General features: G+C 40.2%; 1 protein-coding gene across 1 annotated transcript in view; it reads right to left on the bottom strand.

Annotated features, from left to right (window-relative positions):
* Nucleotides 1–2,509: 2,509 nt before the first annotated feature.
* Nucleotides 2,510–25,800, bottom strand: part of adgra2.L (adhesion G protein-coupled receptor A2 L homeolog) — a 99,448-nt gene continuing 76,157 nt past the window's right edge. The window contains 17 exon segments of the mRNA NM_001090201.1: nucleotides 2,510–5,933; nucleotides 6,150–6,239; nucleotides 6,499–6,644; nucleotides 7,662–7,785; nucleotides 8,158–8,285; nucleotides 8,888–9,096; nucleotides 9,397–9,586; nucleotides 11,297–11,515; nucleotides 11,675–11,836; nucleotides 11,974–12,123; nucleotides 12,316–12,514; nucleotides 16,533–16,697; nucleotides 20,157–20,370; nucleotides 20,533–20,696; nucleotides 21,157–21,228; nucleotides 24,730–24,801; nucleotides 25,382–25,453. Coding sequence (NP_001083670.1) covers nucleotides 4,712–5,933; nucleotides 6,150–6,239; nucleotides 6,499–6,644; nucleotides 7,662–7,785; nucleotides 8,158–8,285; nucleotides 8,888–9,096; nucleotides 9,397–9,586; nucleotides 11,297–11,515; nucleotides 11,675–11,836; nucleotides 11,974–12,123; nucleotides 12,316–12,514; nucleotides 16,533–16,697; nucleotides 20,157–20,370; nucleotides 20,533–20,696; nucleotides 21,157–21,228; nucleotides 24,730–24,801; nucleotides 25,382–25,453 — 3,598 coding nt within the window. The 3' untranslated portion in view covers nucleotides 2,510–4,711.

Raw genomic sequence — 25,800 nt, forward strand, 5'->3', positions numbered from 1 at the left:
ACTGTGGCATCTAGGGCCCCATAAAGGAAGACACCCATATCATCTTTCATCCTCTGTCATTCCAGCCACTGTGAAAGCAGCACATTTACTGCATTTTATGTGAGGTAAAGTTGCAAGAAAGAGCGGTAACCCGGGAAAAGTCATGTATTTTTATGAAAGTACACATTCCCATGAATCCAAAATGGGTAAATGTCTTTTTACCAAAAGGCAAAGCTTTTCTAAAGTTGCTGTTTTTGATGACATTTCTAAAAATCACCTCAAAGCTTTCCCTTCTCAGAAATGTATCTCCCACATATCATTGGGTACCAAGATAAAACACCCTACATATGAACGTCAGGGGTTCACTGAACAGTTTGCCCTCCACTGTGTATACATTTACTTAAGTATATGATATTAACGCTCCCCAAAATTCACCTTGTGCATTCTATTTTCATGCTTAAAGTTACACTAATTCATAAACCCATTGCCAGTTTAATGTGTGGTAAAAGGTGCAAAAAAAAGGACAGTGTCCCTGAAAACCATATATTTATGGAAAGTACACATTCTGACAAATCCAAAATAGGTAAGGTTGTCTTTCTACATCAAACTGCCAATCTGCAAATCTTTCCTAAACCTAGAGGTTTTTATGACAATTCTGAAAATCGCTTAAAAATGTTTCACTTTGCCGAAGTTATCTCTCACAATGGGGCAGATTCACTAAAGGGCAAAGTGGCTAACGCTAGCGACTTTTCACCAGCATTGGCACCTGCAGGGACATCACCAATTCGCTAGCAAACAGGGCCGTCGCTAGCATTGATTCGCTTAATTGCCAGGCGACTTTTCGCTCTTGGGAACAATCGTTACTCTGCAAACTCACTAAAGTGCGTATTTTACTGAACGTTTCCTCTTTCGCCAGAGTTGATTTTACCACCTCAGACCAGGTGAAGTGCTATAAAGCAGCTAGATCTTCCTCAATCTTCTGTCACTTACATCAGATCCTGTGTGCCGAAAATGCATTAAAGTTCAAAAAACGCTGGCGACTTTTCCTTTTTTTAAGCGAGATTGGCTGCAAAAGTCCTAAATTACTTTTTTGGGTAACTGGTTTTCTCCAGACATTTTATAACATATGGAATATTCATTTTACAGTGGGCTCATGTGTAGGGCATTATATTAATTCTCTTGTCTTTATTAAGGTTCCATGGACATGTGTAATAAAAAGTGGTAACTTCAAGCATTTGCACCAACATTTATAATAAAGACGTCCATACAACTTTAAATTACCCGCCGTATGCAAATTGACCTAAGCGTAAGATCACTAGGCACAAACAAATGCTAGCGCGTCTTTGCTATGAAATGCTGGCACTGCCGAAGTAACGCTAGTAAAAAATCGCCAAGGGTGCAACTTCGCATATTAGTGAATTTGCGTAGTGGTAGCAAATTTGCGCCTGACAAAGTGGTGGGATGTGTGCGAAGCAGTCGCTGGCAACAATTCACCCTTTAGTTAATCTGCCCCAATGTTTTACGTAGAAAGGTAAATCCCCCTAAATATGAATGCCAGAGTTCTATTGAACAGTTTGGTAAATCTAGGCATATTGGGCATACTGTTCAGTAGACCTCTGGCGATTTTCAGAAATGCCATAAAAAACCACTAAGTTGAGGAAGGATTTGCAGTTTGGTGTAGAAAGACATCTTTACCCATGTTGGATTCGTCAGAATGTGTACTTACCAAAAATATATGGTTTTCAGGGGATCTTTGTAAAGTTAGGGGCTCTTGCTGCACATCATACCCAGTCAGGGGGCTCCGTTTTCAAAAGCTTAGTTGTTAGTTGAGAATTTCTATGTTCTTTTTTCATTTAGGATCTCCATAAATACCACAAACTTTGGTAAATCTTTGCATATTGGGTATTGAGGTACAGTATGTGGTATTGATGGACCCCAGAGAGAAATACTCATCTGCAGGGGAACATATGTTGTACATTCTTGGCAGATTGAGCACTTGCCTGCCAGCGATTACAGCAGACATGCTTGGCAGACAAAGGGTTAAATATCTGGAGGTTGCACAATGTTAGGGACAACCCAGGGATTCTAACTGCTCACCTGATTCCCCTGGTTCTCCTGTTTGCAGAAAACTGCATCAGCTTGGGGTACTTCTAATGGCTGCGAAGTCGTCGGTGGCGAATCTTCGCCGCTTAGGGAATTTGCCCCTAAGTCTTTGAAAACTAGCCCATGACATAGTCCACATTCTTAAAGTACTCAAGTGTGTGGTTTCTAGAGCCCCAAAATATAAATTGGAGGTTTGTATTTTTGTTTTGTTGACACTTCATACCCTGCCATTAAACATTGGCCTAACATTATTTGGCCCGGCCCCTTTTATTGAGTATCCTCAGCCACACAAACTATTCCTTGTGTTGGACATCAAAGGGGCCATGAATCAGAACAAGTGGGAAAAAAACCTGCTTCTAACATAAATGGAGGAGCATCACAATAAGTCGAATTTCAAGCCGCAGACAGAAGCAACAGACACTCAGTGTTTGTTGGTAAATCATTTAATATATAGTTTGTTTTAAACATGTCTTCTGGTGCATTCAAAGATTACACCATTTGCTTTGGACTTTGTTTCTTTGGTACATGCTATTTGATTTTGGTAAAGCTTTATTGGTGGAAAACTTTCATTTTGCCCATTGTCTGACCTATGATAAACCAGTGCCCCATCTAGTCTTAAAAGCTTTCACCTGATAAGTACTTTTAAGGATCATTGTATGGACTTGTAGAATAGTAACACAAAGTATGAAGGAACATTCCATTAACCTCCAGGTGCTGCCAAAAACTTACTAGTAACCTCTTTTCTCTTTCTGCTCACTCTATGAGCAAAATGGATGGATGTGTGGGGGGGGGGATGTCTATTCTTTATAATCGTCCCGTATATTTTCGTACCATGGCGATCTGTCAGTCGATCGGACAGGTTAGAAAATTTCTGTTGGATAACAAGAATATCCCTTCATGTATCGCCTGACAATATCAATGGGTGACTGTCACTACTATTTGTCAGACGTAACTTTCGTACGATTGCCGTCTGTCAGTTAATGGCCAGAACATCATCTGATTTGTTCTTTTTCCCAGTTTAATCCCACAATTTAAATCAGTATGGTTAGCTTTAGATCATTGCATTAAAAAGAACCAACAATCAATCGACATCCGAACGTTCATCATACAAGGAATAAAAGCTGAACAGCTATGGCCAGCTTTAGAATCAACTTTATAGGGAAGCTCTGCAATAAAAATACCTTTACAAAGGGATAATCACTTGAAATGGGATTATTCCCACTTAAGTACAAGTAAATGCTCATCTATACAAACAAAGCCTTGAGACCATCGACAAGAATTTATTTTCTGCTTCTCTTGATATAGTTCATATGGCACTTTAATTGAGCGAGCAGAAAACGATATTGATGGAAGCCATGTTTGTACAAGCCTTTGCTACACAATGAAAAGTGCTATTTTTTATTGCTCTGGATGATTTCATTTGGACCACTATATTCTGGGATACAACAAAAACAACCCAACACTAGTGAAGCAGGAAAGCAAAAACTGAGTGGCGCTAATGAATCTCTAGACGGCCACTTCCATAACTCTCTAACTCTAGTTCTTTGGCTTATTGCAGATTTTTAAAGGCACTTTAACCTGTCTGAACTTACAGTACGTGACATTTAGTTTACTTATCTCTTGGCAATTCTAGAGGAAACAGACCATTGCATACAGTTTTTACAAATATAATCTTACAGCTTTCGAGAGAGGGGAAAAAGTCAACAAATTTCATAATACAGAAATATACAGTTCTGAAAAAAATGGATCCTGTTCTATCTATATATATATATATATATATATATATATATACAATATAATTCTATATTTGAAAAATAAACATTTTCCTCTGCTTTATATAACAATAAACATACCATGCAAAAAATGATTTTACAAATATTCGAATATCTCAATTGATTGTCCGTCTTGATTTTACTTGCCCATTGTTTTGGAAACAGGATTAGCTCGGGGCAAACAGGTCTGCTTTTAACAGTCCTAACTTTACATTTGTTTTTAATGAATCAGAAGGCCACGCTTGAAGGCTACTCTAGTGTGTCTATTCCCAGCATCCCAGAGTTCCCCTCGAGGCCATTCCTTTGAAAGTGCACAGTAGGAACATAAACCAGAAATGTTCGTAATAAGGCACATTTGATAACTGAGAAAGTGATTCACCATTGACCCCTTAGTTTAGGGTAGAAATGGAGCTCCATACCTTATACACAAAGCAATAACCATACATCCCAATATAATCTTGGAATCCATATAGGACTGAGTGCAAGACACAGGATAAGTGCATTATGATTGGGATGACGTATCATTTTGGTTGTGACCATTATATACCAGTGATGAAATGGATCCATCTTTGAGGATTTCACCTGTGATGATTAGAATGAAATTCCTCTATAAACTGTATTCCTATAGGGGGCAGTGCTCCCAAGCATGTACGAATAATTCAACATATGCCATGGCTGTGCCTTTATCCAAACACAGACACCTGGGCACAGCTCCTGCTGTTATTAGAAGTCCAGCCATCTCCACTGAGCAATCTGCAGTCAGCTGAGCCTGGGGAGAGCCCAGTTCCTATTATGCATTTGTGTGGAGTCATGACACTTATTTATATCAGGTTTAAGGCACATCCCTGCACTAAAGGCTACACTGTAGTTTCACTCTTCCAAAGGCCAGTTTTCATGGCTGTGGAGTTTTCGGGTGTTGCAAAGTTAATGTCATATTTGCTACCCTTTAGAACACCATTCTGGTTAGCGGTGTTGAGCGGGTAGGATCGTCGTTTGGACTCCCGCTCCATGCTGTTTGCCTGTTTCAGGTTGTCCCGACTTGCACTTTTCCTTTGTGCCTTGGCAAAGTTCTGTGCGTGATGCCCACTGCTGTCACTCCCTTCAGAGTGAGTTATTGCCCCCTCTGGTTCCCGAGCTTCCCCCCCAGGTCTGCCATTATTTAATGGACTGTTCCTGCTGTTATAGCTTTCTGAGTGACTATTGTGAATACTTCCACTCTCGCTGGAATGCTGATCGGACGAGGGTCCACGAAGCATCTTTAACCTGTGGTGCTTCCCATCACGATACTGCTTACTTCTACTTTTATGGTTCCGGCGAGTATGAAGGTTGTTCATGTACCTACTGGGAACGGGCATGTTTTTATTGTTGGCAGGTTCACTCTCTTCACAGCTGGCTTGTTTTGGTGGGCAGCTCTCCGCTTGGTTTTGGGCCACCTGCAGGTTTGTGATCTTGCAGGGCCCAGTATTAGAGTTACTGCTGTTGCTTGGCGAGGATGAAGACTTGATCGAATTTGCCACCTCTGTGTTGCATCCACTGTACACAGGAGGTGGGTCATCCACAGGGGATCCAGTTTTTACATATGCTTCAATAGGCAAAGCTTCTGTGTACGATGGGCAGCAAGCGAACCAAGACCGCTGAACATCCTGCCGTCGTACACAGTGATGAACAAAGATGAAAAGTCCAAGAACCACCGCCGTCACCCCATAAAGGCAACTGAAAATGATATTGAGGTACCAGCCCTGGGACACAGCAAAAGCTCCAAACCCCCAGAGTGCGATGTAGAGAATATGAACAATCAATAAGGCCCAGAACTGTACCTCCAAACAATATACGTTGTCCACCTCTGCCGCAGGTGCTGCTGAATTAATATTGACAGATACTGAACTTGAATCACTCAGTAGTTGGCTGATGCCTCCACTCTGCTGCGGAGGGTCATTTGTCTCCGGCACATCTTTTTGTTCAGCCGGCTGACGTCTTAAATTTATTCCAGCACACAACAGGTAGATCCAGGTGACGAGAAGAATTAATCCTGCCGGGACATAAAATGCACCAAGGCTTGGCCTCCACACTAAACAGCAACTGTGAAAAGAAAAACCCATTAATACGTATATCCATAGAAACCTATATATTCACAGCAAAAGAATAGGCTAAAACTAGATGGCGCAAATGGAGTCAACCACTGACCCTTGCAGCTATAAATGCCATTTGCGGAGTAAATGAAAAGAATCGTTTTGTGAGAGAGATTGGAGATGTCACTGAAACAAGCCATGCTTTGATATGCACAAAGAAACTTACTAAGGACTGTTATCCCTGTAGTTGTTTATGTTGACTGCAGCAGTGATCCCACAAATGATTAATGGAATTCCTCCAGCAATTAAATAGAACCTAATTAATACAGAAAAAGAAGTCAGTTGTCCATTATAATACAACCAATTGACAGTAAAAAAAAACGTGCCAAATAAGAGAGAGAGCACTTGCCTTGTAGGTCAGTGCCTTTAAGGAGTATCCTTAAATCCCGCTATTGGGTTAAACGTCTTAAAATACAATCCCACAATTCCTGTACCTTTCTGCCATAAAAGTGTTATGATAATAAATAATGCAATCAATCCAAAAGAACAAAGAGTAAGTAGGATTAGTAACTCACCTTAGCATTGGCCTCTGTGGAGGCTGGCTGGTCTCTCCTTCTTGCGGTGGTTGAGGTTTGTGAGTTAGTTCTTTGTAAATGACTCTGGACTTTAGACCCATCCAGAGCAGGGTTGATAAGGAAGAATAATGCAGAATGATGCTGACCTAGAAAGAAAACATGATATTTTTTTTATTTTCTTTATAAGGCAAGAATGTGCTTCAGTACTGGGCCTTTTCATTTCAACAAGTTTATTATGCCCTAAAATTAGATGTAAAATAGAAAGTATTCTCTGTCAATGTGTTTTCTTAGCAGTCAAATTGGTTGCCAATGTATTTTGCTTGAGTGTAGTGGTAGTCAATAAAGGTGGCTGTACATTCACAGATCCGCTCCTTTGGAGAGGTTGCCAAATGGGTAGATCTTGCACCAATATGCCAACCTTGAGTGGCCGATATTGCGCTGATCTTATTGTGGTCCCTAGGGCCCAACGATTGGATCACAAGGCAGTGGAATCGAGGACCCCATCAATGAACCAATGTGGTCCTCAATCCAACGGGAATTTTTAACCTGCCCAGTCGACATCTGTTGACTTTCAACCAGATATCAATCACGGAAGCCAACGGAGGCCCCCATCAAAGGCATAAAGAGGCTGAAGTTCTTGATACGGTCAACATAGCTGTAAAATTCCTATAGTTCTACCAATGGATTATGGTGAAAATAACGTTAGAATTTTTAGTGATACTGACACTAAAATCTACTATTCAAAATACCAATGTACATTAAAAGTTACCTATAGGTCATGTTGATTCGCTGATAGTTCTGCTTTTGTAAGTTACTGTCACTTGAAGTTCCTAAACCTGACTGTCCTTTTTCAAACTGTCAGTTAGAGATTCTAATGCGGACAGACTACTGCTGCACAAATATGGCAGCCCCCTTATAGTGAAACATGGGGATGAGACAGGTAATGTAAAAGCATTGGGCAAATACTTTTAAGGCACTGGACATATAGTAATGTCCCATTAGAGGACACTGTATTATGTACTCCTCTGTGTTTTTGGCCCATGGTAACTTTCTTGGGCCTTAAGACCCCCATTCCCATACAGAGGTTTTTCACCTTTAGTGTTTTACTGTATTCGCTGCCAGAAGTCAGTGGTACTAGTGCCTACTTCCAACAGAACACTTACAGCCTGGCACACAATGATGTATCCAGTCAGGGTGATCCCTCCTGCAAACACTGCGGATGTCATTGCTATGTGGAAGCAGAGGTTGAGTTGCATGTGCCAGCTCTTCCTGGAAATCTGGATGGAGCTACATGTAGAAGAAACATAAAAACGCAGTTGTGTGTGAGCCATCACCTTTAGACTTGTAGCATGTTCTTCTTAACCTTCATGTTACTTCTAGCTGTCATGGATTATTTCTGCTCTGTACAATGTCCTTAACTGGGACCCAAAAAATCATACCTTATGTAACTACTCCATGCCACTACTACTACAGTCATTCTTTATAGCCCTATTTTTTACCAAAACTGGTCTACTCCATTTATTAAAAGTCTTTTCTCATCCTTTTGAGTTGCATCTTCTACCATGATTACTCTAGGGAGTTTCCTTATTCCTGAGGTCCTGTAATGACCTTATATCCTCTAATCTAGCATGCTGTCTTTGGTCTCGCCATCTTGCTTACCTGTGGTTTACTATGTAGGTTATGATCGTGGTGAAGAGGCACAGGAGAAGAATCGCTGTGCAAGAGTAGATGACTGGATGAAGGATTTCAGTGCCATTTTCAGCCTCCTGGGGAAATGTGTTCAGCTCCTGAAATATAAAAAAAAAATTCTTACTTTAATAGGTCTATATAAATAGTGTATGGCTCTGTACAGAACTGATCAATACAGTCAATTATATAAAGTCCCAATTGCTTTCTTAGCAGTCATTCTCTAAAGCAAGTAAGGAAAATATAATGATTACAAATATACCATTCCACACAATTATAATGTATTGATATACTGTAGCACACAACGAGGGACACCCCCAGACAATTCAGAAATCAAATCCTATTTTTCAACGGAGAGTTCCCCTTTAAGGTTCATTTAAATCAAATAGACACATATGTGCTGTCATTGGTTTGTCAAACCTCAGACTTTTGTCTGAATTTCAGTTGCCATAACCCTAAATACCAGTATCCAGTCATATGTGTTCATCAGTTAGTTTCTGTAGAGATACAAAATAACTCTATGGGACAGACCAACAGATAATGGATTAAATAAAATAAACCGCTGATGGGAGGATAATTATAGTAAGATCTGTACTGAAAACACAAGGTAAACAAATGCCAATGATGATGTACAAAAATTATGTTATTCACAGGAATGATGGAAAGCGTCTGTGTCAGGGACACTTCAATTAAAAGAACTTACAGTGAGGATGGCAAAGTTGCTTAGCTGATGGCACTGCATGATAGTTATGTTGGGTTGCTCAGAAACAAGGTGGCATCCTTCAGAGCTCCATCCTCCATATCCCTCCAAGGCTTTAAAATTCCACTGGGCAGGAAGCGGGTTGGATCCCATCACCAGGTGCCGGAGAGTGACTGTTACTGGATCAGTGAAATTGGTATTGCCACAACCTCCTTTAAAAAGGACATGGGGAGATCTTCATGAGTTTCACGCACAAGATTTACCAGTACGCCGATATTAGTTAATCTAAAATCAGTATTTTAGAGTGCATTTTTCCAGATCTAAGTAATACTCTTCAGAGCAAACTAAAGCTGGCTAAACAAAGGGCATTTCTTCCACACGATCAGTCATTACCAACAAAATTTAAAGATCAACGTCTATCGATATCAACATCTGTCACCACCATCTTAAAAGTGTTTTTTTTTTTCTGATCAAATATACAGGAATACATAAATAATGTGAAATTGCCTCACTTGTTCCTACGAATATAACAGGAGTGGAAATACTCCTCCTCTTCCCATCTTCAGCGAGCCGAGATGAGTTTCCAACGCTTCTGAATAGCTTTCCGTTCCTGAAAGCCAGGACCTGTAGCTTGCAGGTGGAAGAGGAGGTGGAGGCGAAGAGACTTGGAGGGAGATGCACAGCAGCTAAAGCATGGTTATTCTGAATGGGTGCAGAATAAAATAAGCCAAAAATGAAATTCTCAAGCAAAACGTTATTAGGGATTCTGTCATGGCAAGCCATGTTTTTTACAAAATACATCGGTTAATAGTACTTCTCCTGCACTGAAATCTGTTTTTCAAAAGAGCAAATAGAATTGTTTATATTTAATTTAGAAATCTGACATAGGGCTAGACATGTTCTTAGTTTCCCAGGTTCCCTCAGCCATATGACTTGTGCTCTGATAAACTTCAGTCACTCTTTACATATATATATTTATATTAGGGATGCACCGAATCCACTATTTGGGATTCGGACGAATCCCCGGTGAAAGATTTGGCCGAATACCGAACCGAATCCTAATTTGCATATGCAAATTAGGGTCAGGAAAGGAAAACGTGGAAAAAATTCTTCTTTTGTGATGAAAAGTCACATGATTTACCTACCCACCGCTAATTTACGTATGCAAATTAGGATTCGGTTCGGCCAGGCACAAGGATTCGGCCGAATCCTGCTGAAAAAGGCCGAATCCCGAACCAATATATATATATATATATATATATATATATATATATATATATATATATATATATATATAGAGAGCGAAGAAATCCGCGCTCATAGCTCTTTTGTGAAGAAAAAAATGGGTTTATTCAACGTTTCGGCTCTTAGACTCTTGCGGATTTCTTTGCTCTATAGATTTTGATATATGTTCCAGCACCTAGGCATTTCCATTGTTTTCTGAGTGCACCTATCCAGTAGTTTGTGTGTATATATATATATATATATATATATATATATATATATATATATTATAGTACAAACACCTGCACTCTGTCCACTTTTTTCTCCAGGCCGGGTGCTCGGTCAAAGTCTTTATACATGCATAGAATGGACCAGCACACCGTTTTCTTCAATCAAACGTGTTTATTCAATACACACTGTGTGGATGCATGTATATATATATATATATATATATATATATATATATATATATATATATATATATATATATATATAGAATCGAAGTCCTAACGCACACCATCCATTAGAGGTTCAAAAATATATATGTATAAATCACATACCTGGGTGCTACCCTAAAAAAGCTGCATTATATAAATTTAAAACAGGAACCGGCCAACGTTTCGGTCTTTCTCTAAGACCTTTATCAAGATAAAGGTCTTAGAGAAAGACCGAAACGTTGGCCGGTTCCTGTTTTAAATTTATTTAATAAACATGAAGTTTTAACTACAAAATCCCGGTGTGCACCCTTATCATTGGACTATATATATATATATATATATATATATATATATATATATATATATATATATATATATATATATATATATATATTATATATAACACCCAAGCTCCACAATGACTGCCGGTTACATTGAGTAGGAGAAACAATAGCATTGTGAAGTGCTGGCTTTTTCTGAAAGCACATGGCCAGGCACAATGACCTAAGATGGCTGGTTACACACCAGTATTACAACTAACAGGCCATCTACACAGGCTCTGGAAATTAGTTAAAACAATATGGATCTTGAAAGGAATGGAGAATTATGCAGTTCAGGGGAGCCTTGTTAGGAATGGATGCCTAGTTGCCCTTGGACACGCAAAGGGCTGGTGTTAATGACTGCATTGAGCATATAGTGGAGATTGGAATGTCAAAACAGTCACTATTATCCATCTTATTCTAAGTGGTACCTTAACATGGAAATGGTGCAGAGAACCATTGATGTGCCCAGTTGTGCAGCGAAACTTAAGCCTCTGGTCAGTGTGTGATTCTATTTCTTGTTCCTTCCTGTCCTTCTCACGTCGGTGGCCCCCCCGATGCCCATCTCTTCTCTGAAAAGCGGTGCAGCCGAGGCCAATGAAGCTTTCAGGTTTGATGAGGAATGCTTCCAACGCTATGTTACGAGTGCTCTGCCGAACAATTTATGAAAAGTACCAATCAAACAAATGCTTTGCTGCATATGAGATGAAGCATTCAGTAAATAGATGACAACAAGATGCCATAAGTTGAGAAACTATCCAGTAAAGATGAATTAAAGGTAAATAACAACTTATTCATAAACACCATACCACAGACAAGTCCTGAGAGTTACTACTAAGAGTCAGGCTGGCAATCTTCTCCACAGTCTGGACAATACTGCTGCATGCCTTGTCTTCAACCTGTGCCATCCACAAGATGTGGTCATCTACCTGCATCATATTGCTGGTCATCTCCAACATCACATCTGCCAGCTGGAAAAATACATGTAAACCTGTTAATTAAATGGTTCCATTCTCAGAAATCAAAGGTGCTGGGCATTATTACTTCACAGCCAAGGAAGGCAACGAAAATCCAGATGTTCTTTGTGTAGTCAGGCCAACAAAAGTACCTGTCTAACATGATCCACCAGCCCAACAAACTTCTCCATCATCTGAGCCACATAAATGACATCCATCATGTCAGAAAAGTTGGCTGCCTCAGCTGTGTACATTCTCAACTGGTGAGCCAGGGTCAGCACATTGGAAGAGTTGACTGGCGTCTGAAGAAAGAGCAACAGATACGATTTCATAGATTCAGTAGTCTACATATACGCATTCTACATCTTCAAGCACTGGCAATTTTAGAGATTAATCTTTCCACCGTGCAAGAAAAACCACATACGCACACACACACTTTCAAGAAGTTAAATCTTATTAACTTGTGCTGATATAAAAAAGAACGGTTTACCCACCAGCACAAATGTGTAGAGCACTCGGGTGATGCCGTTTGTATACAGACAATTGGAATAATCGCCCTCCTCCCAGCGTCCTGAACGGTCACATCTACGAGAAGCTTTCATCTCCTGGCCCGTGCCATTCAGCAAGGTGGAGGTGAAGGGAGACTGAAAGCAAGCCTGGTAGGAAGTGATACCAGCCAGCGTGCGGGGCCACCTGCAGGGACATGGTGTACTAGATTGTATCACTTCCTCGTCTTAGAATTCTTTTTATATGTATCTGAGTGTTAAACTATTCAATAAAACACACTGACAATGCTACAACGCTGTAATAAGTAACATATTGACACTGAATTAAGGGCAGATGGTTCTGATAAAGAATACTTGATATTTATCCTTCATACTGCTGGAGAAAAAATTGTATTCAATCGAGTATTTTTAAACAGGTATGAGACCTGTTATCCAGAATGCTCAGGACCTGGGGTTTTGCGGATAACGGATCTTTCAATAGTTTATACCCTAAGTCTACTAGAAAATCATGTCAACATTAAATAAACCCAATAGGCTGGTTTTACTTCCAATAAGGATTAATTATATCTTGGTTTGGATCAAGTACAATGTACTGTTTTATTATTACAGAGAAAAATTTAGATTATTTGAATAAAATGGATTGGACAGCCTTTCCGTAATTCGGAGCTTTCTGGATAACAGGTTCCCGGGTAACGGATCCCATACCTGTATTTGGATTTTTTAATATATACGCAAACCTTTGAGTTTCTTTAAATTGTGAGTTTATTTGAAGTAGAAAAAAAACCTTTAAAACCTCACAAATTAAATTTTAAATAAATAATAAAAATGTACGGTAATAAACAATATTTCATCACCCCACTAACAAATGTGTTTACAGCCCAATGAATGGCAATTCTGTTTAAATGTGTTCTTTATATAGAAAGTTTAATTCTCTTCTTAGACCACTTACAGTACATACCTGTTTATGTTACAGTACCTCCCTTCTCTTGATTCAAAAAGGAAAATAAGCCCCACCCCTTCCTTGTGCTATCTGTGCTCTCATTCATACTAATCCAATATAGGTAGTAGCGGCACACGCTAATGAGCACTCTTGCAACTGAATTAATGCTACACCACATCACCGTGTTTATCTATTTTCCAGCCAGTTGTTGCTATTGCTCAGTGAATCCAAGCAGATATTTTAGCATTTAGAATCAATTAATAATTCCAAAGAAGCACACCATGGTACGCCACAGCCTTCATTTCAATGGAAAACCATATTAATGACCTATTTAAATAAAGTAAATTCTAGATAACGGCAGATAAAAAGCATAGTATTCATGTGAGTTTTTTTAAACTATTAAATTCGAATTTAGTCAGAATTCAATGGGGGGGGGTTATTTATCAAAAGATCGAGTATCTAAAACTCAGACTAATTTTAACAACCTGAAAACTCTCAAATTTGACCAAACTCGATTCAAGTTTTTTCTCTGAAAAAAACTTGAATGTCAGGAAGGCTTCCAACATCTTCAAATTGGTCACTGGACTTCCCCCATTGACTTATACATGAATTCGGCGGGTTTTAGGTGGCAAATAATTCGAATTCGAATTTTTAAAGGGCCAGAGTTTGATAAATCTCAAAAACTGAATTCAAATTTTTTTTAAAAAAATTCAATTCGAGTTTTGATAATTTACTAGTCGAATTTGACAGTTTAGTCCAGTGATTCCCAACCAGTAGCTTGTGAGCAACATGTTGCTCTCCAACCCCTTGGATGTTGCTCTCAGGGTCCTCAAAGCAGGTGCATATTTTTACATTTCAATCTTGAAAGCAAGTTTTAATTGATTAAAAACCAAGTATAGTGCCAAGTAGAGCCTTCCGTAGGAAGCCAGTCCACATAGGGGCTACCAAATAGCCAATCACAGCCCTTATTTGGCATGCCAAGGGACTTTTTCATGCTTGTGATGCTCCCCAACTCTTTTTACATTTGAATGTGGCTCACAGGTAAAAAAAAGTTTGTGGACCCCTGGTTTAGACCATAAAAAATTTGACCTTAACTGCATAGAATGCCCCCTATCTAAATATTTTGCTGGACATTTCTAGATACAAAGTGAAAGAGAACCCCACTTTTATTGCAGGAATGATTCCTATTACAGTTCCCAGGAGGCATAAGGAAGATAGAGCCAGGGGCACGTAACATCTGTAAAAAGAGAATACCTCACTGTCTTAGTCTGGATATTATCAGAGCAAATGTCTCATTTCCCCTAGGTACCTAGTCCAACATCCTTCTCTGCTTCAGAAGGCACGAGAGAAGGGGTGGGGGGGAACGGCCAGGCTAATTGAAGCCACATTGATTCTACTGATACTTTATATTCCATAAAGGAACAGGCGCTGTTAGCAATGCACGGCAAACTTTCCTTTATTCTGCAGCCAAGCGAGATTCCAACACCTTGACTTTTACGCCCTGCGCATTTTGCCAGCACAGACTATGTGAAAGAGGCCTTCTCTGCGGTGCCGGCTAATAGCTAACAGATGATCCCAAATCTGACGTATTTAACACCTTATATTCCAGAGCAGACTGCAAGGCCAACCACCAGCGAAGCAAAGCTCTAATAAATCCGCAGGTGCCATATGTTAACGTTTCTGTTTATTTATGCTTCCCTTTTTTCCTTTAAGGCCCTTGAGACTGAACCGTTGGCCTAAGAAATTCTTAATAATGATGGACTGTAACTGAATGGTTGCATTCTTGGTAGTGTGCCTGATGGCTTAACACTAAACACTTTTAAGCAATGACATTTACATTTTGAGAAACTTTTCAGATGTGCCTTACAAACATACTGTAATCTCCCCTCTTCCTGATTGCACGGGCCCATGAACCCTTTCCAGAGAAATGCCTGAAAATCAGGCCTCTCTGCGCCATTTTCTTCATACTGCAATTACTTCTCTTTGGGCCAAGTGCATTGAGTCTATTAGTATTGGAGCTGAAGGGTGAATGCCCTGAAGGAAGACTGGGACTGTAATGCTTTTCAATGCAAATGTGATAGGCCAGTTATCCAACAAGCCACATTTTGGGAACCATATACATTTTGCATTTATTATGTCATTCACAGAAGTCCGGTGTCCTAGGGCACGCTACGGCCAATACAAATGACTTAGAAGACCACATCTACCCCTTGAGCAACCTGTTATACATTCATCGATCTTCTGATGAAGTGGCGGGAAGCCACGAAACGAGTTAAGTGGGCAGCTAGGTTTTTGTCCATGACACGCTGATTTTTAAATTATGCTTAATAAATCATAGAATTTTTTAATTGATGGACATTAGTCTCCGTGGTGCTCGCGGGATTGCGGCAGATGTGTAGCACACTGAGGTCTAATTTGGGTCGTAAGTGCTCCCACTAATTTCAATTACTGGACATTCCAAGAGATGTCCAGTCAAAGGTTTCCCATTAATTCCTATATTATACTGTTTTATCAGTCTAACACACTCTGTTCAATGGGGTGTTGGAGTTGAAGCTTTAACACCCATCCAAACTGTTAGATAAAATAAAAAAAGCATCACTATCAGTGCTGTGCTTAAGGTTGAGGGCGCCCAAGGCAAGCCCCTGCCCAATTCCCTAAAAAGACCCCCCTAGCGTCCTCAACACCACTAATAACATATTGCAGTTGCCCAAGGCATTATTATCTACCTTTTAGTAGCCTGATCAAAGCTAACTGGTGCAATTTAACACCTGTATTAGTGCCAAAGACACGTAGGAATGCTGGAAAAGATTGAAATGTGTTGCAATACCAGTTATATACAATACAATATATTATTTTAATATATTTCATTTCCACTAAAGAATCAGCTAATACACAATTTGGCAGCTTCACTGAACACCCTAAAAGCTCAGAGGAAATACAGTCAACCCCATCTTCCTTGGCTGTAGAGTAGCGAAGAATAGGGTCTCCTCACTTGAACAGAAACAAATAGAACCTTCATGTATCATCTATGCTCCAATAGGGTTATTTCCATTATGCTAATTAGTTACATTAAAAGTATTAAGGATGGTGCAAAGTCACACTGAAGTGAAGAAATGCCACATTCTAACATTGGTTTATTTTTTTACCTGTCCTTCAGCACCAATATAAAACAGGCCTATGACAAACACAATTTATAACAGTTATTTAGTTCTAATAAAATGAAATATTTTTGTGTACATATGGATTAATGGTACCACAGTACTACCTGAAGTCTCCTCTGTTGTTGGACACCCTCTCAGCTGGGCAGTATGATGCAGATGTCTCCAGAACCACCAGCTCCACCTTCTTGCTGATATTTCCCTGCTCAGTTGATACCATGCATTCCCACTCTCCATTGGCTGACAGCAAAATGTTGGACAGTAACAGCTCACTAGTAGGGAATTAAAAGGGACATTGATCAGTAGCTGGAAAGGTGACAGAGCAGTCTGTGTGTGGAAATTATTCAAACACTAATACCAATAAGCAGTTCCTTGAAACAGTGTAGGAATGAAGAAGAGGTACATGGTAGGGAAGAATATCCAGCTTAGAGACAGTGTAGGAATGGAGAAGAGGTGCATGGTAGAGAATGTCCTTCATAGAGACAGTAAGAGTGAAGATAAAGTGCATGGTAGAGAATATCCTTAGAGACAGTGTAGGAACATAGAAGAGGTGCTAGGCAGGGAAGAATGTCCAGCTTAGAGACCGTGTAGGAATGAAGAAGAGGTACATGGTAGGGAAGAATGTTTAGCTTAGAGACAGTTTAAGAGTGGAGAAAAGGTGTATGGTAGAGAATGTCCTTCTTAGAGACAGTGTTGGAATACAGAAGAGCTGCTGGGCAGGGAAGAATGTCCTGCTTAGAGACCGTGTAGGAATGAAGAAGAGGCACATGATAGGGAAGAATGTCCTTCTTTGAGACAGTGTAGGTCTGAAGAAAAGGTGCATGGTAGAGAATATCCTTCTTAGAGCCAATGAAGGAACATAGAAGAGGTGCATGGCAGGGAAGAATGTCCTTAGATACATCCGTAACATTTTGTTTTTATTAGGGGTGCACCTAATCCATCATTTGGATGTAATACTGAATCCTCCACAAAAGATTTGGTCATAATCCAAACTGAATTTGAACCCTAATTTGAATGTTCAAATGTGAGATAACTAAAAAGATTGTAAGCAAAAAATGTCTGCATTACGTTGTCCATTACTCAATGGGGCAAATTCACTAAGATGCGAAGTTGCGTCAGGCGCAACTTCGCCGCACTTCGCCAGGCGTAGTTTCGCCAGGGCTCCGCAAATTCACTAAAATCCGAAGTTGCGCACAGGGGTAGCGTAAGGTTGCGGAGTTGCGCTAGCGTTGATTCGCTATATAAAGCGAAGTTACGCTAGCGAAGGCTAATTTGCATACGGCGCGAAATTCAAATTTCAATGGAGGAACACGTATCTGCACTACAAATGCCTAGAAAACCTTCAAATCAGCAAATAAAAATTTTATTTTGCCCTACACATGTGCCCACTGTCTAGGTAAGTTGCCATGAGTCAGGAAATGTAGGGGGGAGGAAGGGGAGCCCCAAAAAATTTTTGATCTTTTTCAGCCTATCAGCCATCATGTAGAAAACACGCCAGTGTTTTTTGGGACTTAGAAAAAAAATTGACTTTTTTTTAAACAATCCCTATCTACTCTATTGCGCTTCGCCAGGTCTGAGGTGGCGAAGGAAGTCTAGCGTAAAAGGTAGCGTTCAGTACACTGCGCAAGTTAGTGAATTTGCGTAGTTTCGTCGCTAGCTAAAATCCGCCTGGCGTAAGGTTGCGAAGTAACACTAGCGAAACTACGCCAGCGTTCGGTGAATTTGCACAGTAGCGAAAATGCCAAACGCTAGCGAATTAACGCTGGCGTTCGGCGCTTCGCGGCTTAGTGAATTTGCCCCAATGGGTATCCCAGATAAATTTGAAGAATATTGGGGATATCGCATCTTAATGTTTCATGACATGAATATAAATTCTGTTTCTACCTTGCTTCAAGAATGTATGTACAACGATATTTTGGTTTACTATGCTTGCATTGCTTTTGCTTTTAATTTAAATTCAAATTTCAAACAGTAAAAATGATTATTAAAAAAGGTCTTATGACTCAAATTTAGTTCAGCCAAAGTGCTCGGATTTGGCCAGATCCCAAACTGAACACGGGATTGGTACCTCTCTTGTTCTAACAGGTAAAAATATCTGTCTTGTCCTGTGAAATTTAAATCTTATAGTCCTAGTAAAGGCACATGTGCTAAAGTCATCCCACCTATATTTCCTATGGAGACCTGGGCTTGGAGCATGTGAGGTTGTCCTTGTCTGGGCCGGGGTTGGACATGGCAAATGTTGTTCTTGTGTTAGTGTCTTACTCCCATTCCATGAAAGAGCAGCAGAGGAAATGCTAACAATGGAATTCAATATGGTGGGCGCAAGCTGCTTCCCAGGCACCAAAACAATTGAGAAAGCTGGAAATACATCAGCCCCACTATAAAAAGCACCTGCACTGCAGCATTTTAGCGCTGAAGTTACATCTAGAGCAGGGGACCCCAACTTTCTTACCTGTGAGCCACACTAAAATATAAAAAGAGTTGGGGAGGAACACAAGCATGAAAACTTTCTGGGGTGCCAAATAAAACTTGTGATTGGCTAATTGGTTACCCCTATGTGGACTGGCAGCCTACAAGAAGCTCTATTTGGCAGTACACTTGATTTTTATGCAATTAAAACTTGCATCCAAAGCCTGGAATTCAAAAATAAGCACCTGCTTTGAGGCCACTGAGAGCAACATCCAAGAAGTTGGTGAGCAACATGTTGCTCACGAGCCACTGGTTGGAGATCACTGATCTAGAGTATGGAAACATCCCATGATTCTGTATCACACATGTCTATGTTCTGAGGTTGTTTTGATGACAACAATGAGACATGCACAGACTAGGTGGGTCGGTGGCTCTGTACAGCCATCACTTGCTAGGGCTGGGGGGGCGCATTTTGGCAGTGGAACTGTACATCCGATAGGAGAGCCTCAACGCACAGGATGTGTCTTCACGCTGAGAGGAAACGGCTGAATTGCCAGCTAGGAATAAACAGTTTATCAGCGCTGGAGTCAGCAGGATGCAGGACTGTAATACCAGAACCGTTTACTAAATTTAAACACAGACATTAAATGTAAACAAGACATTCCTGGTCTCCCCGTGCTCATGTATAACCCAATTATACATTGCATTTCCTGATTCCAGAGCTGAGAAAAGTTTACATGAAGTGTACCCCTGCGTTTCATATGGCTCTGTACACATTGCAGTGACCTGAGAGTGGCCCCCACTTCATCATCTTACAGACAACGATTCAGCATGTACTTGAGACACAGCCGTATAATGTTAGGCCAAGCTGTCAAACTTCATGTGTTATAATTGTATTTGAAAAAGAACAGAAATATATGGAAATGGATTATCTTTAAAGGTCACCTAATAACATCTTTAGCCCCTAGTCTGAAACAATACAGATTAGCAGGAGGACTTCCACCCTCACATGGCTAGCACTGCCTTTGGCAGGGGCTTAAGCTATCTACTTGGCTTTTCCAGGTTTGCAAATAGGCCTCACAAATGGGTCTGGCCTCACAGGTTGCATCGATTGGCTTGTATATACAATTTGCCAGAAGTTCACTTGAAGGCCCTTACAGCTGGGGGCACTAGTTCCAGTATTAAACCCTCCATCAGTAACTGGACAGTGACATCATATAAAGCATGATACATAATTAAAGACAAAATACTGAACAGAGGTGGTGCATAGGACAGTCTGATACCAGAAACAGTAGCTGAAAATATGTTTAACCTTATGATACCTGGTCATAAAGATACAGTCATGGATAATGGTCTCCTCAAATATGATGCCCATCTCCTTGTCCTCTTCCACCTGTTTCCCATTGTGGTACCAGATGATTTGGCTGCTGTTGCCCAAATAACTCGCTGTGCACTGAATGGGCAAACGATCCCCCTGGAACACGACTTGCCGAAGGGATGGGATAAGCTGGTGGGTGTGAAGCTCAGGATTCCTTTCTGTGAGCAGAAAACAAACAAAAACATATTAGAGCTAGCAGCAATCCAACATGTTAATGAGACAGTCAGAAAATCTACATATGTTCACATCAATATTCTTTGATTATAGACTTTGAGTAAAATAGATCATCCTTCCCTTTTCCCCATTGTCAGATAAATTACCGCAGGTCAGCTGGTTTTCTCTCAGATTCCTTAATGGTCGATTTTTAAGGGCACTTGGATAAGCACACATAGTCTTGTCTGAAATTTGAGCAGTGCCATTCTTGGCCCATAATGAAATCCATCGCAAGTGGCAGTCACAGGTAAGATGTTCAGTGGTGAAGTCCCTGGGAGATCAAGCGTACAAGTCAATTAGTATCCTAAGGTATGGCCTTCAAAACCATGTGGTTTCTTCACTCCCGCTGCCTTACTATTATGCTTTATTTATCAATATCACAGTTAACGCCACACTCTGGTCTAAAGAACTTATGACCCAAGAGTTTAGAAATAGTTTACTTTGCTGCTTTACTATAATGCAGTACCGTTCAAGATTTTATGTGCTGTGGGCCAGTGATCCCTACTTTAACATATCTGGTGGTCAGATTATACTATAAAATAATAATGTTTCACAAAGCGGTCTGTAGAGATTTTGGGCATGCACGAGGGACCATAAAAATCTACTGGAGGGCCATGCAGGCCTCCAGCTGGATCCTACTGGAAAAAAATACCCTAGGACTATGAGTGGCTATCATGATAGACTGATTCATGAGGATGATGATACAAAGACTTGGTTGAAACTTTACTTACACAACTTTCAAAGAAGGCACCTCATCAAACACCCCAGCATTCAAAGTTGAGAAGATATTTCCTGAAAGTGACCTATGAAACACAAAAAAAATTCTTGTAAATATGACCGATGTAATGTAAGCTTTAATATAGGGTAGAAATTATATTATATGAATCAACCAGTGAGTGCTGTGCATCTATGCTTACTACTGATCTAAAGGTGATACAATGGCATTTTGAAGTAAGCAATCACATGAAACATAGGATGTTAAATTGGAACCATTATACTGGGAAACATAGGATCGTTATATATCCCCAATGTTATATCGTTATGTTTCTAAGGGTGCTAATGCATGGGGTCATGGGAAAGCCACAAGCTGGACAACTTAGTGCTAAACAGTAACTTAAAGGGCATGTAAAGGCAAAAGAATAAAATCCCATTTTACTTTCTTTAATGAAAAAGAAAAAAATCTCCAATATACTTTAATTTAAAAAATGTGTACCGTTTTTATAAGAAACCTGACTGTATGCAGTGAAATTCTCCCTTCATTTACTGCTGTGGATAGGAATTGTCAGACGGTCCCTAACTGCTGAGCAGGGAAACAATCATACTAATGAACAGCAGGGGGAGCCCCCACCTTACTTCCCAGCCATGCAGAACTCAAGCAGCTTTGTTTATGACGATCCCTAAGCAGCCCAGACCACACTGAGCATGTGCACAGTTTTAGTCTTGCAAAGATGTTTAACAAAGTTGCAAGATGGTGACCCCCTGTAGCCAACTTTGAAAGCATAAATTATTTGTTTGATTAGGCTTGTGGTGCAGTAAGTTAATGTTTATATTTAGTATAGAAAATACAGCATTTCTAGCCTTATTCTATTTTAGGGCTAGTCCACACGGGGAGATAGCGACGCGTTGGCGGTCGCGGCGACAAAGCGCCGCGACAGTCGCCGCGACCGGCGCAGGCGACAGTTTTGTATGGGCGCCTATGTAAAAACGCCTGTGCTAACCACACGAGGCGATGCGCTTTTCAACAGTCGCCTGAAAAAGCCTGGCGAGGCATTTTCAGGCGACTGTTGAAAAGCGCATCACCTCGTGTGGTTAGCACAGGCGTTTTTACATAGGCGCCCATACAAAACTGTCGCCTGCGCCGGTCGCGGCGACTGTCGCGGCGCTTTGTCGCCGCGACCGCAAACGCGTCGCTATCTCCCCGTGTGGAATAGCCCTTAGACTTAACTTGCCCTTTAATGTTGTTACTTATTAAAAGTCTCAGCAAGCAGAGCTTACCATGAAAGATGTGGTCACCTCTAAACTAGTTCTGTCAACACCTTCACGTTATCAGGAACTCCTTAAAATATTCGGGGGGGTGATTACTGAATCCAGAACGGGATGATGGCATTTAATGGTCATTGAACTTACTTTAGAACTGAATTGCATTTCAAATGCACAGGACATAGGTTTCCATGGTCCTCTCCATTTCCGGTTAGGGGTCCACTATATGCTGTCAATACAACTTTAACTATAAAAACTTTCTACTTGAGAATAAAAGAAAAAAGCTCAACTGGAAGAATTATTACTGGATGCTTCTATGAGAGAACCTACTTTTTTCTCTAACGTACACAGTATATTGGCCATGGCTACTACCTTTATGCAGATTTTCATAAAAAGGTAACAGGTGGAAAACATCACAACAAAAACCAAACACCACCCATGAGATGAGATTCCTATTTAGTTTCCTTCCTACAGTCCACGTCTTTTCACCAGAGTAGACAAGGAACTGTCATCTACTGTTTAGCAGGTCATGACGTCTAACTAATAAATGCATCACATCAAGTTGCATTGCATTGGTCATTTCCAAGTACACTGCCAGTATAATATAAAGTGCACATGTAGCTATTTTTAGCATAAAAATAGGACTGTATGGATGTCACGGTGTATGATGTGTCAGCGAGACTCTTTCAGATCATTTCATCATGTGCACTACATCAAAAAGATTGTTGAAGTCGTTCCTATAAAGTTATTACTTTTCATAGAGGGAAGCCTCCTTAATTCAATAAAAATGGCAAAACGAAGAAACTTTGGTAGAAAAATGTCCATCAAGACAGATGAACTACAGAGAAATTAGAAAACAAATAAATCAAGGTGTTTGTCATGAGTCGAGATGGGCCAAGGCTGATTTGGCAGCATTCTGCCTGAATATACCACAAAATGGCAATGGATCAGCCTGCTCTGCTTGTGTTAGTAGAAATTCTTATGTATACTGGAATAATAAGCTATAATTCAGGCCGAGACTCTATAACTCTTCTCTGGCTGGGAATAAGGAGCTGTCACATAGTGGTGTGCGGGGGAGACTTGACTCTTCCACAAATAGCACAGCAGCTTCAAGACGCACAATACAGAAAGAAGTTAATTTCATTGTCCCAAAATAGCACTCAGTCCGGCAAGTGCTTAGTCAGATAATTTTATGGCCATAGAAGTGTCAGAGGAGTGCTGGCATTTTAATAGCAGGTAGTCTTTAGGGAGTGGGTATAAGTTCTGTGCCATGTGGTTGCTGAAATAAGAGGGTTTATTCTAAGCATTGGGTGACAAGCCTGCCAAAATAAATACCTTTTTTCACATTTTGGATTCAGAAAAGTTTCTAGACTATGTGCCTAATAAAGACAATCTTGAGACAGCAATGGCTGATTGTGTAGTACCCATAATAACTCAAAGCTTGATATTCAACTTTGTTGCAGCTGAATTCTATGACCTGCAATTGGTCCCTAGATACGACATGTACCTCCGGATACCAGGAAAAGTCCCGGTGGGCCCAGGTGTGGGTGGGCCCTCATGCTGCTAAAAATTTGGCCTATTTCATGGCCATTCTCTATTTCTATGAGAACAAAAAGGCTAAACAGTTGAAAAAAAAAAAAAAAAATATATATATATATATATATATATATAGTATAATATGTAAAGAAAAGAGACTAGAATAGAAATTGAGTGAGGAGAGGAAGAAAAATAATACTAAAAGTGGGCCCCTGTCCCCTGGTCTAAGATTAATTGGTGGGCCCCTGGACAAAGGTTTTTGGGTGGGACCATGGTGTCCCAGTCTGACACTGTGTACCAGTTGATGTTCAGCAGGACTTTTTTCCCATTCAACGGGTGGTTTTCTTCAGTTGGATTGGGAATAAGCAAGCATTGCTCTGTTTTGACCCCCTACATGAAGAAATCTTCTGAACGCAAGTAACCATTCCACTCAGGAAAGCAATAAAGACTGTTTAAATGTATAATATACCCAATCTCCACTAGAGTAAGAAATTTAACTCTTAAAATCTACCACTGAAAATAAAATTTGTCTTCCAAAAAATGTAAAACACTCGCCCTCCATTGGCTCCTGGAAGAATCACTGAATCAAGTGTGCAATGTATTTGTCCACCAAGCACTAATGTCTATAGGGCCAGTAGAGGAAGATCTAAGGTGTTATGGCCTACCTTATTAAATTTGGGGGATAAAACGTACATTGGACAAGTGCCCTTTGAGTGCAATCGATTAAGGCTGCTCTGTACAGAAACTATGAATACAGAGTTATCAGAAAGAAATTAGATTGTACTTACAGGCGATTTAGGCTGCTCAGGCCCTGAAAAGCAGTGACTGTTACGCAACCAATTCTGTTGTTGGAGAGGTCTCTAAAGGGGAGTAAAAGGGAAACGTATTAGATCTAGTAACGATAAGTCCCACTGGCAATGGCTCAGACAGATATAATTTCCTGAAGGTACTGAATGTTGTATTAGCTCTGAAGCATTTCCAACTTTTTGGGCAGATTTATTTTCTAATTTCACTTTCTTGCCTGGTATATGCCTGTTTATTAACAGCACAAACAAACTATTGCCTAGTCCAACAATGCAGCACAGGAACTCTTTTCCATTGCTTCTGGCGTCACATAAAGCTATGTGCACATTCGTGATCTTTCTGGATGCCAATCTCTTCCATGAGTGCCCTGGGAGTCCTGTCAACACACAAGGTAGCCTAGTGGAATGCAGAGAGTTTATTCTAAAGCTTGTCTCTAATCTGTACAGTATAATTAGATTTTTCTGCCCCTCGGCTATCTAGAAGAGTGAATGCTTGGAGGGCTGCATCCTATGGTTGTCAGGAACCTTTGCGGTAGTGGTATATTCCAAGGATTGTAGCATTGTCTTAAATATATATATTATATAGAAGTACGAAGAAAGTAACTTTGAACAGATGATTCATTCTAGTTTTACTTACAGCCGCTTTAACTCAGAGAGCCCCAAGAAAGCACCAGGTTCCAGCCTACTGATCAGGTTATTCTTCAGGTCCCTGATAAGAAAGGAGAGAGGAGAAAGAAGAAATAAAACAAATTCTTTGAACTCTACTCAGACAGGCCTCATCAATAACAGGAACACTGTAGGACCCAAGTCAGAATTATCCATCTGGTTCCCATTGCTCATGATGAATGTTGCCAGGCTTATATATAAGCTGAAGATCAGCTGGCATATGCTCAGGCTTTCGGTCCTTTTTAGATCAGTAGTTGGGATTCTGTACAATAGTATTAGAAAATTATTATTCCCCTCTCTATAGACATTCTAAATAAGCTCTATGCATAAAAAGGCACCATACACATTCTAACAATTGTTTTCATTATTCTAACAGGGCTAGTTCAGTAA

Source organism: Xenopus laevis, chromosome 3L (genome assembly GCF_017654675.1).
Source record: "Xenopus laevis strain J_2021 chromosome 3L, Xenopus_laevis_v10.1, whole genome shotgun sequence".
Classification (NCBI taxonomy): domain Eukaryota; kingdom Metazoa; phylum Chordata; class Amphibia; order Anura; family Pipidae; genus Xenopus; species Xenopus laevis.